Source organism: Ischnura elegans, chromosome 4, assembly GCF_921293095.1.
Source record: "Ischnura elegans chromosome 4, ioIscEleg1.1, whole genome shotgun sequence".
NCBI lineage: Eukaryota > Metazoa > Arthropoda > Insecta > Odonata > Coenagrionidae > Ischnura > Ischnura elegans.
In genome coordinates, this window is record NC_060249.1 from 39,594,698 (window position 1) to 39,612,521 (window position 17,824).

Genomic DNA, 17,824 nt, shown 5'->3' on the forward strand with positions numbered 1-17,824 from the left:
TGAAAATAAGAATTCACCTTAAGCGTGTATTCCACTACGCCTGGGATAATTTCATGAATACATTTGCATGCATTTTTTCATGTTTTAAGATTTATATTCGTAGTGAAAGAAGTTTTTATTTAACGTCTGCATTAATCCGTTGCCCTGAAGGGTGATAAATATCTTTTCTTGGTTTCCGGGCTTGAAAGAAATCAAATTCTCGTAATTAAAAAGAGCGTCAGGAGATAGTTATATTTTTTCTTACATTTGCATGATTATTCGAAAGCGTCTTAAGTTTTTAAGGTCAGTTCCATTGGAATGGGAATAAATGGAGTGATTTTCAATCTGAGGATATTACGTCCTCAAGCCTAATGTGAATGTTGCGTGCTGTAGCAGAGGTGCAACGCAGGCGTACGAGCGCAGAGTCAATCTATACTTAGCCTATGCGGCAAAATTTTTGATATGCATCATTTATTGCCACTATCAGCAGCAGCCGCGCCACTACACGCACTGGTGCCACAGTAAAGCGGAATTTCTACATTATTTACTTGCATGCGATGTCCCAAATGAGACCCCAAGTCCATCGTTGCTTATGCTTTTCTTAGTATCATACAGAGGGTATCCGGGCACATCCAAATATGGTCGATTTAGACATCTTTGTGGAAGGTGGTAATAAACGCATGCGGCCCATTGTGTGTTATTTTCCTACGAATCGATTGCCCTGTGGTGTAATTCCGGGTGCCATCAAAGGTCTGAAATGGATACTTTGCCTTACTGATATATTGAAGAAACTCTCCTGCACGAAGGGAACTAAATGATTCTCCTTTTAATAATAATCTAAAATATTTTGAAGCATTGCTTCAGGATATAAAGTTTGAGTTTTTAAAGTTCCTTATCCCTGGAGTTGATTTGTGATAAAATCAAGGAATACATCATATCAGTGATGCATGTGTATTATCTTTGACGGGGAGGTGGGCCGCCGTCCCCCTCATTCTTTTCGACCGTAAAGGGGCTAGTATCTCTAACCGTAATCATTGGTTAATCCCCAATCGTGAGCGTAATCCCGGTGACGAGGGGTGATCGCGCCTTAGAGGATACTCCAGGAATATTCGTCGCATTCAGACAATGTAGGGCGTCCGCTCTCTAACCCCTCTATATCTCTCGCACGTAGCTTGTTGGAGATTAATGTAATTTTAAGTTATCTTGGTGTAAATATTGACTCCCAATGATAATTTATATGTAAATTTCTGCGCATAATAATATTTATAACAATTCCTCAGCCATGTTGACCTGTTGCCAATGATCTGTTGACCTAATTCAGAACCCGGTGTTAAATGGTTTCTTCATTTTCCTCCTATCGAGAGGAGTCCGGGTCCCCCTTCGAAAAGCTTCTGCACGATATAGGTACATATACAATCCTTCAACTTACTTCTGATTCTCAGTCAAATATTTACGTTAAAGTGTACGAAATCGCATTGGGTAAAAACTTAATGATCGAATTACTTTTCATTATATTTCTCACCAATTTTAACATAATATGTTGGATAATAATTTTTTCTTGTAATTGAATGCCTCTCATTCATAATTAAGTTTAATGAATGCATTCCCTATTGTTGCATTGAATCCGAAAACATGAAACGAATGAGTAAAGCTAATTTTCGAATATTGGAAGCAAAGGACTTCTCATTTTCGTAAAGTTTTAGCTAATCAAAAAGCACTTGCCAATTGAAAGAAAGAAAACTTCAAACTTGTTTGCAAATCTTCTTGCCGTTGATATTTGAAAAATATCTCCAAAATTTACCCATTTCATTACGAGTTCCAATAAGCGGCCTGATGGATAAGTTTTCAGGAACTGAGTCTGCATTTGAACCAATTTACCTTCAAAGAAAGCTATTGATTGACCATTTCTCTCAGTATTTGTTTGTATTGTTTCACTCTTCATATGACGTATTAGATATTATGGAATTACGATGTCACGTTTCTTGTTGGTTAATAGCGTCATTCATCAGTTATATGCGTGTCAGTTTATGATTTTTATTTTTGTGATGGTTAATCAACATTTAAATGACCAAGAAATATCAGTACTTCAAAAGGGGTCATGGGAAATGCTTTTCTTTGCATGAAATTAATATGCAATAATAACTGTTCCCATTCCTTGAAATCATTCCTATTTTCATTCTTTCTGTGGATTCTTGTTTTCTTTGGACATGCTGCTTCTATTGATATTTTTTCTATCGTCAAGTCGGGTGTGACTAATTTTCCGTCCTATTGTCACGCAGAAACCGTCGATGCCTGGTCTTTGGGGTCCAATTAAACTTCTAGAACTTCGCATTTTTTTCGCTATCGTGGGCAATTATGGCAACCCTATAATTGCCTGGCAGAAACTTTGCTCCGTCGTCTTCGTAAGTGAAATCGATTAGTCTCTATAGGAGTAATGTGTAAACATTTCCCTTATCAGCGTAGGAAAAAAGTGCGCTGTTATATTTTTGCATCTTATTATATCATACATTCATTATATGCAAAGTTAATATTAACGGGTTGTTATTCTTGGGTTCTTTTAACACGATTTAGAACATTTTTATTTATTTAATCATATCCTCTCAAGGTGATTCAGATTGCATTCAAGTTCATACAATTACTTTTTTTCTTTTTCCACGTGGATGAGCGAGCATTTTTCTTAAAAAACGGATTTGGTAATCACGCATTGCGCAATAAAGGTCATTGTATAAAAATATCTCTCTATTTTTCTTTTCTCTTTCATTAGGGCATACTTTGACTCAACTAATTCACCGACTAACATGACACAAGACATGCCTACGCTATAGGAAGGGCAAACAAGGATAAAGCATGAAAAAAACCAACATTAATCGGTGATTTGGAGTAATAATCAGGTGCAATACTTGTTGTAATTTTCCCTGGTCCCTTAAGTTTTGCAATAACGCGTATACGATAGCCATAAACTAAATTCTCGCATTGACAATATTAAACTTTCATCTTCTAAGCTGCATTTCCGTATTCAAAATGCTGTGAACTCAGTACTGTTTTTTATTTATTAGTCTCTGATTATTAAAAATCTGGTATGATCATCGTCTTCCCGTTATCAGCGTAGTCGGTGTGCAAAATGGAAATTGTTGAGAAGCGTACGCATGTCGGTTGTAACACTTCAAATCGGAAGCGTAAAATCCTAGCGTTATCAATGCTTGTATGGTTAGATACTAGCGTATTATTTACCCATATTGACACCTTTTGTAAACTTATATCCCAATGGATATGAATCGTACAACAGTGACGTTTTTCCCACAGTTATAATATTTCAGCGAAAGTCCAGCAAGAATAATGGGTAACTAAAACTGTGATAAAATAATTAACCAATAATAAATAAATGATAATTAATGATAGGATAAAAAACATTGTCCATAGGTAAAGCTGGGTATTAGAAAACCCAAGGGTGTCCCCATCTAATTGTAGGTATACCTGTTGATGCCCGATAAGTTATGTTATGCGTACAAGTATACACGGAGTGTATTTATTTTCAATACGCCAAGTGGGAGAGAGCAAATTTTATCGCCTAAAGTTATCGCCTGATTTTTGTGAGTGCTTATGGAACAATTGCTTGCTTTTTAATCATTTAACTCTACCTTCCTTTTCATGTATAAGTGGGTAGATGGTTTTGGGGAAGCGTTGTAAAATAGTCGATGGAGCACTTGGCTGATGATTGAGGGGGACCAGGTTTAAATCCTGAGTGAAGCCTTCGGATACCACCAAAGTAAAATCCTCGAAGTGCGAGATGGCCCAGGGAAAGGAACCGGCCCCCCTATCCTGACTGTATAAAATTCACACGCTTGTGTGCTATTTGGGGTTAGCTCTACCCTCACCTTCGGGTTGAATCACTGAATGAGTGAGTGAGGGTGAGCTAGTTCTGGTGTAAGTTATGAATGGGGAGTTGTTTTGAGCCTTGCCATGAATAGGTGCTTTCAAATTCCCTTATTTTGTAACCTATTGTATTTCTTAATGAATTGGACCTTTCTGAATATATCATTTGTTGACAGCATGGCTTTAGACTCTCCACAGCTGATATATTGTGTACCTATTTGTGGATACAACTCTGTGTGCTCTAATAACTATTTTCTTTGCCCGGAAGATTTCTGTATTTTCCACGTTACCTTTTACTCTCCCCTAACTTCCCGTTTCCATGGTTTCCTCTGGTGTAACCCTCTCTCCACCCAAACACTTGCTTCAAACTTTACTTTATGTTTTCTTTCTGGTCCTCCTAAATTCTTTAAGTGTGCTCAATCCTTTTACCCTTCGATACTGAGGGGTTTAAAATGAAATGATTATTTAAAATAAAATCTGCTATTAGCATAATAAGTGATAAAATATATAAGCATCACTTTTATTTCAAAAGAGCGTGGTCGCTCTATGTAAATATATCGTTAGGATTACGCTACCTCGGTAAGAATTTGAAACATTCCAACATAAGGCGGGAAAATAGCTATTTGAAGGGAGGAAATTCCATAATGACTTACCGCTGCCAGAGAAATAAGCCTTACGAAACTAACTCTTCAGTTTTCGGTGGTAACATTTCCTTCTTGTTTTTTCTGCTCGGGATAGGATTTTATCCAGTGGACATGATAGGTTTACGTTTGTTGTACGCGTCAAGAAATTAACGCTGAGTAAGATTCTTCTCGTACCGCTCTCAAATATGAACTCTTAGGTTCTCTCTTAGGAAAGAAAATTGGTGGAAAAATGTTTAATTTCTTTTTAACTACCACCTTTAAGCTCTGTATATGACAATTGTGTTATGGATAAAATATATCAACATTTCAACTGAATGGTGAATGTCAACGGTTGTATCTGATTTAAGTGCACTTCATTTCCTCAATTACCAATGATGGATAGTATGTTATGACAGGGTCGGTTCTTGACATTTTTCTGCTGTAAGCGAGCAATTCTCCATCCCCCCCTCAATAATTACGTAAGCGGTAGTAAGGATTATCTCTTAGCACATATCAAAATAAATACAAATACTTTAGGAATAAGGGTTGAGATTTCAACATCAGCGAACTTAAAATGTGTTTAGTCTTATACATTGACTGTGATTGGGAATAACAATAACCCGAGTAGTAGGGATAAGGGTATCCACTTCACGATATATCCTTACTTCCACAGTAATTTTAATGGAGTAAATCAATCCTCAACCGTCAATCTCCTTGTTTAATTAGAACTGAATATTGATTAGAGCTTAGGAGTCCTACGCGGCCTCGTAATTTACTTGCCGCTTAAACTGTCCATGTGTTACATATAATCAACAAATACCTTTCGGAATCTCTCTGTATTTTCTTTTTTTCTACTTTCTAGTGCTTTCCAAATGACGGAAGATTTTGATTGAATTCTATCTTTAACTTTGCAGGTACCAAGTTCCTGTGCAGTGAGGTGATAGCCCCCGTCAAGAGCGAAGCCGACGATATATGCCTTTACATCATCAACTTCGAGGACCTAACGGCGGCGGCGGCGGCTGCAGCGGCGGCAGCCGCCGCGCAGGCGCAGTGTCCCGTCGGGGGCACCGAGGGAAGCGGCTCTACGACTGGGAACGTCGGCCTCAGCAAGTGTGAGAACACTGGTCGAAAAATTAAACGGCCCATGGCTACTTATTCTTCATTCACTAGGCGGCAGTGAAACGTTTTTGAGACGTTACGAATTAGAATAAAATAAAATGGTAACCTTCCACACAATTTTATTTGCTAAAGTACCGACCCGGTTTCGAAACTACCTGTCGAAACCGGGTGGGTACTTTAGTAAATAAAATTTGTGGAAGGTTACCATTTTATTTTATCCTCATGGATATAAAACATTTCCACCAGATATCGCCGGACACTGTGAATTATGTACGCTACGAATTGTGGAAATTTAGGAGGCCGCTCGGCCGTTCAATTTTCGTGGGTTATTACTCTTTTTAAACTTGCTGTATCATTTTGAAATTAGCGTGTGCTAAGTAGACCCGTATCAATAATTGCCCGTATCTCACATTGGAAAATATTATTTTGGTATTTTCCTACGATTATTTGTTTTATTTTGAGGTGAAGGTAAATCTTGACAGTGATCTACTTTATATGCCCTGGCAATTTTAAGACGATATCCACAAAAATTGAAAAGAGTAGTGCGTCGCAAAAAAAACCCAAATTTCTGTGGACGCGTCCTCTTATAAGTAACTTATAGTAAGTAAGGTAGAATTGACTGGAAAGTATTTACTGATCGAATTTTGCATAGCAGTAGCTTTTTTCTCTTCCCGGATTTTATCAAATTTTGCCATTATGATATGATCATCTGAATTTCATCATCTTAGGACTTAGAACATCAAGACTTTTCGGTGGAAATGTTTTTGGAACCCTGGACGCGTAAAAAATTTGGGATGAAATTTGTGTTTTTTATGCATTAAATATAAATTATATATAATGGCCTTAAAAATTCTATGATTTGCTAAGTTATGAAAATTGAAAATGTTTTCGTTGTGACCAGTGTTACTTTTATTTTAAAGAAATTCACTTTAGATGTTGAGCTAGAAGATTTCCTTGCAAGTTATTATGCTTAACACTAGCATGCTAAGCATTACGAAGCATGTTATGCTTAACATTACAGAGTTTCTAACATATAGATGCTTCTGTATCATTTTAAAAAAGTGAAAAAATTATTGTGGCAGCTACATATTTCACCATTAAATTTTACAGAACAATGGAACACGCAGTTTAAATTTTTCCTGATAAAAGCTGAAAATGTATACGCTTTTGATGTTATTTAGAAGCAACATCGGGTTAATGGTGAAAGGACTGTAGTTTTCTAAATTTGTTATGTGGAATTATTTGCATCCATATGGATATTGTTACATACGTTACTTTGTTCTACCATCTTGGCCTGAATAATCGATATATTTCATGTAAATATATGTTTAAAAAACGTTAACTGTGAAAGCGATGAATGAATTTTGAAGTAACTTCGATAATCGATGTCATTAATTCTTTCCTCAGCGTACTAGTACACTGTTAGCGTTTTTGATTTGTACGTCACCCACAATTGAGTGGTCTATTTGTACGCATGCGACTCGGTAATAGATTATTTTTTGTAACATGTTTGGTGTTTGCGGAAATAGCATTGATGTGAACGTGTTATGATCTACAAAGAGGTCAAGAGTAGTCCGCGGAATGCTTTGCGGATGGAGTACAGCGTGATGGTTCAAAGTGGTGCTAAGTGAAGCAAAGCATCAACATGATGTCAAACATGCACAGCGCTCTTTTTACCTTCCCGAATATTCTCGTGCATTTGCCATAAATCACTAACCATTAAACGCGAAGGGATCACCAAATGCTGTTTAGTAGTATTATTAGTAGTAGTATTATTTATTAGTCATCTTAAAAAGAAATTATCGGGGTTTTAAGGACTGTATTCTTTCATTTTAATTTAGAGAGAAGAATATGATACTTATCTGTCTCTTTACGGTCGTATTCATTCCAATGTATTCCATACCAAATTCGTTCCAGCGAGGCACTAAGTCAGAAATTTGCTTCTAGGAGGACTTATACGGTAAAATTCTAGTAGTTTACTGAAAATTCGCTCGCATAGTAAATTCAAAAAGTCGTTAATTATGCTAAAAATTTCGTTTAAATACCGCTGAAAGTTAAAATGACCGTTTTTTTCTTCTCATATAGCTGTTGTTATAATGATGTGGTCTCCATAAATATATTTTCCCGAAATCCGACTATTTTTTATTTCAAACTTTAGGCTCTGGAAAAAAAAAATTTTATACCTAATATTCGATTTTGAATAACTATTTTTGCAATTTTCGATTATTAATGCACTTGTATTCGAATTATAGATATTCTAAATGCATTCCTTTCTAGAAAATTATGACAATATTCCTTAAAAAATGTTTTTCAAGTTCAAACCAAGTTGCTTTCAACTAATGTGTATTTTTGACATTATGGCAAAAACATGGTTGTACGATTCTTGGTCATAGATTAGGTGCCCCAAGGCTAGTCGTCTTCTGCGCGGATGTAGGAAATTGCGACAGTCGCATAAGAGAAAAGTTTTTGGGGGGTCTAAAGCCCTTGAAGACGTGATGACCCCCCTCGGTTACATGTATTTTACCAGCTTTCGCTAACCAAGGCATCCATCAACTCAATATGGACTTGAAATTTTTAACCTTAGTTATATTCTACAAATGAGTTATGTAATTACTATTTTGGGATGTTTATAATGAATTTAACTCAATTACTGTTGTTTCAAAAAGGGTGTTTTTAAGAGTTCTTTTTGATATTATCATATAATCTCTCAATTTTGATGTTTTGTAAAACTGTATATTTTTTACCCTAAGGATGAGCTGATCATGGAAATTATTATTGAATATAAAAAGTTGAGTACTATTACGTCTATTTTAAAATAATAGATTAAGTATAACAGAATGGTCATGTTTTAGTTCCAAGTGCATTCATATTGACCTTTATTATGTTATTCAAAATTTGAGCTGATGAATATGTAGAATTCAGCGCTGTTTCTGTTGCGTCGACCTTCCTCGGCGTCTCTTCTTTCCCCAAGTCTTCGCAATCCATTGAGTTTATGCCTGTGGAAATAGGTCGACGCCTACCCATTGTTCTTCCCCATTGAATTTTATCACTTCAGTCATTTGGAAGGGTACGCTCTGAATTTTGAAAGGTCTTCCATTGGATATCCGAAATAAATAGCAGCGTGAAGAATATTTTGTATCTCTACAGACGTCCCCTATGCAGATATTCGGAAGCGTGCTTGTAATTTAATAATAAAATTAGCTATTTGGAAATATACTTGGCAAGTTATCCAAAGAATTCTAATAATATAAACCTCAAAATTATTCAGCCCCTAGATATGCTATGGAGACAATTCTGTGTTGATAAATTCATCTCGTTTCAGCTACGGTCCCTTTATAGTGAATTTTATCTCATTCTCTCATATTATCATTTCCTTCATATCATAACTACTAGGGTTTTGAAGGGCACTCAAATAATTTTCATGCATGAAAAGATAATTCGAATCATTTATTTGCATTGGACTACGAGGAAATGCTTGATAGAAGTGAATATTTGATGATTCTAACAACTTGTAATATTGAAGTGGGCGAAGTAATATTCTTTGGATGTTGAGTTTCGTGCATCAAATGAAATTCTAATGTGCTTCGAAATATTTTTGACCGGATCACATGAGAATATTTGTCATACTTTTTATCCTACGCAGAAGGAAAATAAACGATATCGATGAGATAGAAATTCAGATCCGAGACGATATTAAAGTTCGTGTATCTCATGCGTTGCAGTCATCGATGAGTAATTTAAGGCTCCAATCTTGCTATATCAACCCCTGAGCGCCATAACTTGTTTCAATACATGTAAATTGTATAATTTTGAGTATAGGAATCAATTCGGTCAACGTTATAGGCTAACACTATGAAATGAAATGAAACTCCTTTCAAGTGGGTAAATTCTTCTCGGGTTTCCCACCTGGTTTAATTATGCATGTTAGACAACGTTTCTAGCTTCGACTCTCGGATCATCCATCAGCCGCCCTGAGCTTGAAACGTAGGCAAATATGGATAATTTAACTCGGGAATACCGAGAAGAGTTTACCCGCATTGTTATCCGGGAAAGCATCAAATAATGCTCATAGTTGAATACCGCCAATGATTTTGTTTACCACTGGCGTGAAAGACATCTTTCAGCTATAGTCTTCTACGTATCGTAATCACGTATAAGGCTAGAAATTTCGGCAGTATTCATTGCTTCATTCTGATTTCAATTATTTCCAATCGTATAATATAATAATTAATTTATGCATAAACGGATCCACAAGATCTTTTTTCATTTTTATGCATATTTTTCATAGTTCATTGACTTCCAGCAGTACCAACTGTATCTTTACAAAAATATGCGTTTTATTTCCTTCAAGCAACAGATTTTGACGATGTGATCTTTCGGTGAATAAACAATAATTTTACTAATAAATTACTTTATAAACTATTTTTACATTCGAATTTTCTTTCTTGTCAAAGGAATAGCGTAGAAAAATTGTTAACTTTGAACGGTATTGTTTAAAATCATGTAGTTTTATATTATTCTAGTTCTTTTTCATTCGCTATTACCCCTCCTCCTAAATGATGAAGAAAAGAAACATTCTGAAATGCCAGCTATGCGAAATTCGCTCCATGAAAATATGTAAGAACTCTATGAATTACTAGATTAAGATTTAGCTTTTATTCTTATTATATCTTATTAGACCAGATTTTGTTCGATTAGTCTCTAGATACGATTCGTCTTTTGGAGAAAAATGAACGGTTCCTAAGGCAATGGAATGTTCAAGCTGATGCGAATAAGCGGAGGAAAGGAAAAACACTCGAATCGGCAGCATCAACAACGGTAGCCCTGAGAATGTCGAAGAAGAATAAAATCGTATGGAGCACAGGCTGAGGGCACAATGAAATACTGTATTGGAGGACATTCGGAGGATCCCCTTTTTATAGCGCACACGGAGCATCTTCTCGGGAACAAACTTTTGAGAGGAAATGGACGGATAAGCCGTCTTGTGTTTTTGTTTCGTCCGACACCGCAGTCACTTGTTTATCCAATAAAAAATGTTGCCAAGATAAAGAAAATAATAATAATTCGCGACTTTCCTGAGGAGTTGATCCCTGTGACCCATTTTTTCGAGAGCTCAAGCAACAAATGGGAAAAGTTTCGGGGAATACATTTGAGAAGGCTGTAATTTATATTTCCTTGAGGCGAGGCGGAGACGACTCCGAGGAGAGGTGGCCCACCCGTAGGCAAGACGTTGGCAGATATCCTTTGATGTTTTCGACTGGGAATGGGGAGGAGGATGCTCTTTAATCGAATGTCGTTTGCCAAGAAAGCGGCGAAAATCATCTGAGATAGCTCCCTTTGATCCTTAAAGAGTATCGCGTCAGCCGTTTTGCGGGAAAGGTCTATTGGTGTGGAAAATTCATTTTTCCTTGTGGAAGAGTCGGAGGGGATATTTCATGTCATTCAGTCATTGAGTACCAACTAGTCTTCGGTAATTAAATCGTGTTTGTTGGTGTCCGCTGAGAACAAAATGGATCTTAGGTCGTAAACTGTTGTTTAGATGCCTAATCTGTTAATTTAAAATCCTAATTCTGAAAATTAATGTATGAATAAACGATTAGTTTCTTACTCAATTTCAATTCCATGTTATTTCTTCGTTATTAAATAGAGTACATTTTTTAAATTTGAAACGTATCAACATTTAACTTCAGTTCTTCTTTACTAACTTTGGAATGTGCATTTTTGTCATCCTAAAAATGACACTGCTGTTTTTTATCTATTATCTAGAAGTTCAAATGCAGACTAACTTTGAACATGAACATTTCAATGCCTAACAATCATCATTTCCGTTATCGCCGGGCACCAGGACGAATATTCGCAAGTCCAATAGGGTTTTAAAGGGCGAATACGTGAACGCAAAGGGAAGAGGAAGAGAAAATATTGGAGGTGTTCAAGATGCGGATATCGAGAAGAATGGAGGGGATGAAGTGGAATGGAAAGAAAAGGAACGAGGAGACGATGGACATTGGGGGAAGACATGGTCACGGAATGTTCAGAAAGATAATGTTTAACAAGGAATAAACGGTGGGGTTAAGGGCATAGTGTACGAATTGGGTAGGTAGTAATGGAAATAGGAGTGTACTCTTTTAGCCAGAAATAGCTCTAGCAAATTTAGAAATTTTTCCTGTCTATCAGTGTTTTAATGATACAAAAATTACTAAGGAGAGAAATAACTAGAATTTCGCCAAAAACATAAATATACTTTATGACATAATAAATAAATAAATAAATGACGGCTCCAGCCTATGTACCCATTATATTGTATTGTCACTGCGAATTCGAAATAGCGGGAAATACCGACGGAATTCTACAATCAGGGGAGATGTATTTGTTGAAAATTTCAACTTATGTAATTGTTCTCTTAGTGTGTATGGGATTAAGAGACTTTCGTGTTGTTCACTGATAAATAGCATGAGAAATAAGTCATCTACACATATGTGGCTCAAAGCGCGCAAGGGATGGTAGCCGTCAGAGAATTGAGGTCGGTCGTTATACCTTGAGGCGTAAGACAAGGTTATCCGCTGTCGCCTCGGCTTTATAACGCGCAGGCCGAGGAAATTGTGAAGGAGCCTTGGGAAGCTATATTTAGCTAATTAAGAGGGTTGACAAATGATGAAGTCAACCGGGTTCTTTGGAGCTCAAGTTTTTATTAGCCAATCACTAAAAAAGTTTTTCACTAAGCTTATGAATTCATTTGACTAATAGCTCAAAACCTTCGAAATAATATAGATCGGAATTACAATGAGCCATTTAATTTTTCAGTTGGTAATTTAGGCTGAAAAAAAAGTATGAAATAAATTTGAGCAGATGCAACTATTTGCATTGTACGCAAGAATTCGGGATCAGTACTGATATGAATCGGCTATGGCGTCATTATCAAGACAAACAGTTTGTCTTGATAATGACGCCATAGCCGTCGAAATTAGTCGACAGCAAATAAAAATTTGTAGAACAGTACTGGGGTTTTGCTTCACCATGAATATCTCATCGTTCCACCAAGTCACGCCAAAATCAGTTGATTTTGTTGCCATCTTTTCAGTATTTACAGAAATTACCGGGGGGCCGACCGTACTTCTTCGTTCCCCTCGTTTACCCATCATTACCCAATGTCGCTTCTAAGTAACATCAAAAAAGTATACACTGTGGAACTTGGTTATAGCGGCATCGGCTGTAACGTCAACACGGGTTTAACGTCACATTTTATACAGACCAGCCAAAATTGAACATTTTATGTGGTACGAAAACCCATTTATATCGTCAACAAATATTGCGACGCTCGGGTATAGCGTCAAAACTTTTGCGATTCTTAGGTTGCCAAAGTGGTAGTGTGATTGTATTATGTCCCAAAGTTCATAGAAACCATGTGTAGAAACATCAAATGCAAAAACAGGTCACAAGCTGGACGTTGAGCTGGTGACGGGATGCAACTCTTTTGTTTAATTGGTGTCTAGACATATTCCAATGTACGAGTAGATTTCAATAAACAGTGTTGTATATAGCAGAACATTTGCGTTTTTACTTTGTCCTTTCACTCAAATTTAAGGCTGCTTTTTTTATAACGTCACTCGGATATAACGTGAAAAATCTTCTGGTCCCTTTGATGACGTTATAACCAAGTTCCACTGTATTTTCAAATATATTCAGGAAATATTTAAACTGCTGAGCTCTAACGTTTAATGGCAAAATTTGAAGCTGTCGCAATAATTATGATTGAGTGGATCATTTACAATTTTTTTCTAAATGAGAAGTCTTGAAATTTTATTTCTCTCAGAAGTAGTTCTGAGCTAGAAAGAGTTAATGCTCTACTCATATGAATCGCGCCGCTTCCCTTTATACTCAATTGTACCTGGATCTAGGTTTAAATATTTCTGCCTCAGTTGCAAAATGCGTACCGCATGTGTGCTAATCCAGTCACCACTACTTCCGCAGTGGGCCGTGCGCGTCATTCTTTCCGACAGTCGCTGAAGATGGGGTCGTTGCGGATGGGCGGAAGCAGATCCGCGCCCGTCAAATCCACAAGTGGCCGGGTCCGTCGCACCATGTGGCTCGCGGGTTACCTGTGCTCTCCTCACCATGGAACATCGACTCCGGGCTCCACGGACGAGGAGAAGATGATCGGTGGTGAGGCGGAAGGTGGGAAAGGCAGAGGGCATGACAGGTGAGTACTGAGAGCAGTGATTCCCGGGAAAAATTTGCTTCTTTAACACTTGGCGTCCCAATCACGTCAATTGAATGGTGTGGCAACTGCAAAACTGCTTTTCGCGTCAATTCACAGAATGCTCTTTTCAACAGTTTGTTAATGACTTATTCACTCATTTAAATTAGTATTGATTAAATTAGTCCCTAGACGTAATCCATGCGTCTCTGTTCATTCCTTGGTATTGTTGGTTTCATTAGGAGCCGGTAGATAACATAAGAATGCAGATATATTATTCTTTCAATATCATGAGTTGAGTGGTTATTTTGTGTGGATTTTTGAAAATTAGTAAAAACGGCTGACATACAGGAAATGGCAAGCGGTTTTGAGCCGGAATTCTTAGTGTTAAGTCAAGAATGTTAGCTATTATAGAGGATTCTACAGTTGGTTACTAAACGTGCTATTACCTAATTTTTTCAGAGTATTTCTGGGCATAAAAAACCCTATATTTATTTTTTTTTATATTTATATTAACATGGTGGTATAGATCATATTTCCAGTGAAGCCATGAAGTTGTTTTTATATTATGTGTATCATTGGTTCAAGACTTATAGCTATATCATTTCAAAATAATTTAAAATGAATTTCATTATGTTTGGTAGTACGTACTGCGGTGATAATAACCATTTTGGTCACGATCCATTCCTAAACAATCGGTCACGAACAACCGTGAGCATACCCGTGTAGCATAATTCCACTGGGGTTTAGTCGCTCGGTGGCCGCTCACTATAACCGGCAAGGTGCGGTGGGAGGTACCATTGCTGGTATGTATGACCGGCGTGGAGGTCAACGTGTTGAATAAAAATTCATCGCTAATTCATTTCAGATTCGTGATGGAATTAGCACATTTATTTTAAGTAAAACCCATTATTAAAGCTTTAGTTGTAAACAATATTAAAAATGCTTCAACAACAGCAACAACACAAACGGCGATTCGCTGAATCTTTACCTTAATCGCCGTATACCCGTATCAGTTACGTAGGTTTTGCTGAAGTCGCCATTTTCAAAACTGACGGCAAATCGATTCTAACGGGGAAATTAAATTTAACTGGGGATGTTAACCAAATATATTATCGAAATTATGAAATTTGTCGTACTCATTACTTTCAAATCTATTGTTTGCAAGTGTGAATACTGTATCACAAACATAAGGAAGGAATAGATTGCTTAGCCCTCTTCGTAGATCTGCGGAAATTAAATATCCATTGAAAGGTACATAGAAAGGCAGCAAGGTATGTATTAGGGAAGCATTAAGGGACTAAGAGTGCCACTAAAATGCTGCAGTTATGGGATTAGAACTCACTAGGACGCAGAAGCTAAATATATATTCTTTGCGAACTCTTCCGGGGGAAAAAGCATGGTGGAACTACGAGAGAAGGTTGAAAAACCCTGCTACATAGGTAGGTAAGATCACCAATGCAACATGAAATGCCGACCACAAAATACCGACGTCAAAAAGCTATCATATCTCAATATAACGATTAATGATTGGAATAGATTCCCTGCAGAACTGTTTCTTTATTTTAAACTTTCGAATTCACTGATCTGGTTTTATTTTGGTAATATCTTTTCATTCATTCAACTTTCATTAAATATTTACTGTTACAATCTGCAGATAGCCAACTTGTAATTTTTATCATACAATAATAATAATAAGGAAAATATTGGAGAGCGACCGAAAGGATAGCCTAAACCAAGCTTCTACGGGAAGTACTTGGGCTTCTTCGGTGTAGTCTCCTTAGTCTCAGAAATGGCCATGTTTGAATGATAATTCTATTTTACTCCGTTTATCAATATGTTTCAGCTGCGTTCATAAAGAAGAAATTGTTCAAAATGAATTGAATTAATTTAAGATATTAACTGCAAGTCCATAAATTTTACATGAGAATAATAAAGCTCCATTACTTATAGGAAAGGAGAAAATAAAATGTAAGATTTCACATAATCTCTTTGTATTTCACATCAGTTTCCACGCTAATGTCCTGTACTGGCCGAAGAGGGCCTATTTATGTGGAGTGAGCGCTCAGAGCCCTACCACAAGAGAAGTAGAATTTTTCCTCTGAATGCGACCGCTACCTAGTTAGCTCACTGTGAACGCTCACACGTTTCTCGGAGCGGTCTTACTGGCCGCTAGATGCCTTAGCATTAGTCGCTGATTGGTGGGAGTTCAAATATTAATTCTTGGTGGACAGCTTTGTATCGTGAGATGATTCAAAGGCTCCTTCAAGTGATTACTATAATTATGCTCTTTGGCAGGTTGATAATATAGTATCTAGCAGTCTGATCCCGTGTTCTGTAGGAGTCATGACGTTTGACCGGTCACTTCCCCTGAACGCATCAAATGAGTTGAAATGGCGGAAGAAAGAGCTATAATGATCAACTCAACGGTGATCGAGGATTGAGAAGAAGATGAAACAAGTGAGGAACCCATGCGCACATCTGCCCCAACATGAGTTGGTCAACTCAGGCTCTTAAATAGGCTCGCATGCCTATTCCAACCTCACTAGCCGTTGGTGCCTCATTAGGAGTTGAATGTCAATCACCCTTATTAAAATTTCTTAGCCGAAAGTTAACACTTTACTGCTGAAGCACCGGATCATGACTAGTGAACTCATTATCCGGGAATATCGTTTACAATAGGGTAGTTTCCTTCATCAAAGAAAACGAAAGGCATTGATTGCGATTCGTTACCCACCATTAGTGTATTCATAATACACAAATTATTTGGTTTTTGAAATACCGGTTTAGACGAATGGCAAGGGTCAAATTTTATCCTCATTTGAAAAAGGCCAGATTGGCGCCCATGCGATTCCACTCCACATGACGTCACAGGGACCTAGTTTCTACACGAGAGGATAGGAGTTATACATCGTCTGAGGTTACCAATGCATGCATGAGGAACAGAGCTCAGGGAAACATGTCTTAATAATCACCTATTAAAACTGGCTAAGGTCGGAAAGTTTTCTTCGTTTGATAAGGTATTAATAAACCTTTTTTAAGCCAAGCGCTACCATCCAGCAAGATACTCAGCTACCCGCTAGTAGCCTGCGACGTATCAGCGCTAAGCCTCGCCTCAAGGTCACCTCACCGGGCGGGAGGGGGAACCAGAAATACAACGTACGGAGATATTTCCCGGCATTCATACTTACGCGTCTCGTTTTCGCGCGATTGAAATTTTTCACTTTTCATTTAATCGCGAAAAATAGATATTGTCATTTAAAAATCTAAAAGCGTGAAATACGTACTCCAGGAGTAATAATCTTTCGATTAAGGCCATAAAAAAATAATAGGAAACCACCCGATTAGAAAAATACTTATAAGGCCATAACATGGTTTTCACTAATTTTTTTCTGTATTCAATGGGAGATTGATTACTTTTTATTTTTCCCTGTGATTAGAACGCAAATTCCGTTTGGGTAAAAAAGGCCATATTAGTAATTTTTATTTATCCAAATTTTTGCAATGATTTTTGCATATTATTTTAAAATGATACATGTCTGGAACCAATGATACACAACATATAAAAACAACTTCATCGCTTCACTGGAAATATGATCTATACCACCATTTTAATATAAATTAAAATTTAAAAAAATAAATATAGGGTTTTCATGCCCAGAAATACCCTGAAATATTTAGATAATGGCACGTTTAGTGACTAACTGTAGAATCCTCTATAATAGCTAACATTCGTGACTTAACACTAAGCATTCCGGCTCAAAACCGCTTGCCATTTCCTGTATGTCAGCCGTTTTTGCTAATTTTCAAAAATCCACACAAAATAACCACTCAACTCATGATATTGAAAACATAATATTTCTGCATGCTCATGCTATCTACGGGTTCCTCACGCTATTACTTGCAACAGTTAGATCCGGTATGACATTGTTCAGTGCCCTAAAATGGCGTAAATATAGAGAATTTCCAAGCTAAAACACCTCCCCGTTGTCAATTTCAGGATAAGCTAGAAGTCACTAGGTGACGCTCTGGCAAC

General features: G+C 37.1%; 1 protein-coding gene across 1 annotated transcript in view; it reads left to right on the forward strand.

The window, feature by feature from the left end:
- Positions 1-17,824, forward strand: part of LOC124158119 (spidroin-1-like) — a 397,978-nt gene that overhangs the window by 367,433 nt on the left and 12,721 nt on the right. The window contains exons 3-4 of the mRNA XM_046533301.1: positions 5,390-5,587; positions 13,563-13,791. Coding sequence (XP_046389257.1) covers positions 5,390-5,587; positions 13,563-13,791 — 427 coding nt within the window. The remainder of the gene's footprint in view (positions 1-5,389; positions 5,588-13,562; positions 13,792-17,824) is intronic.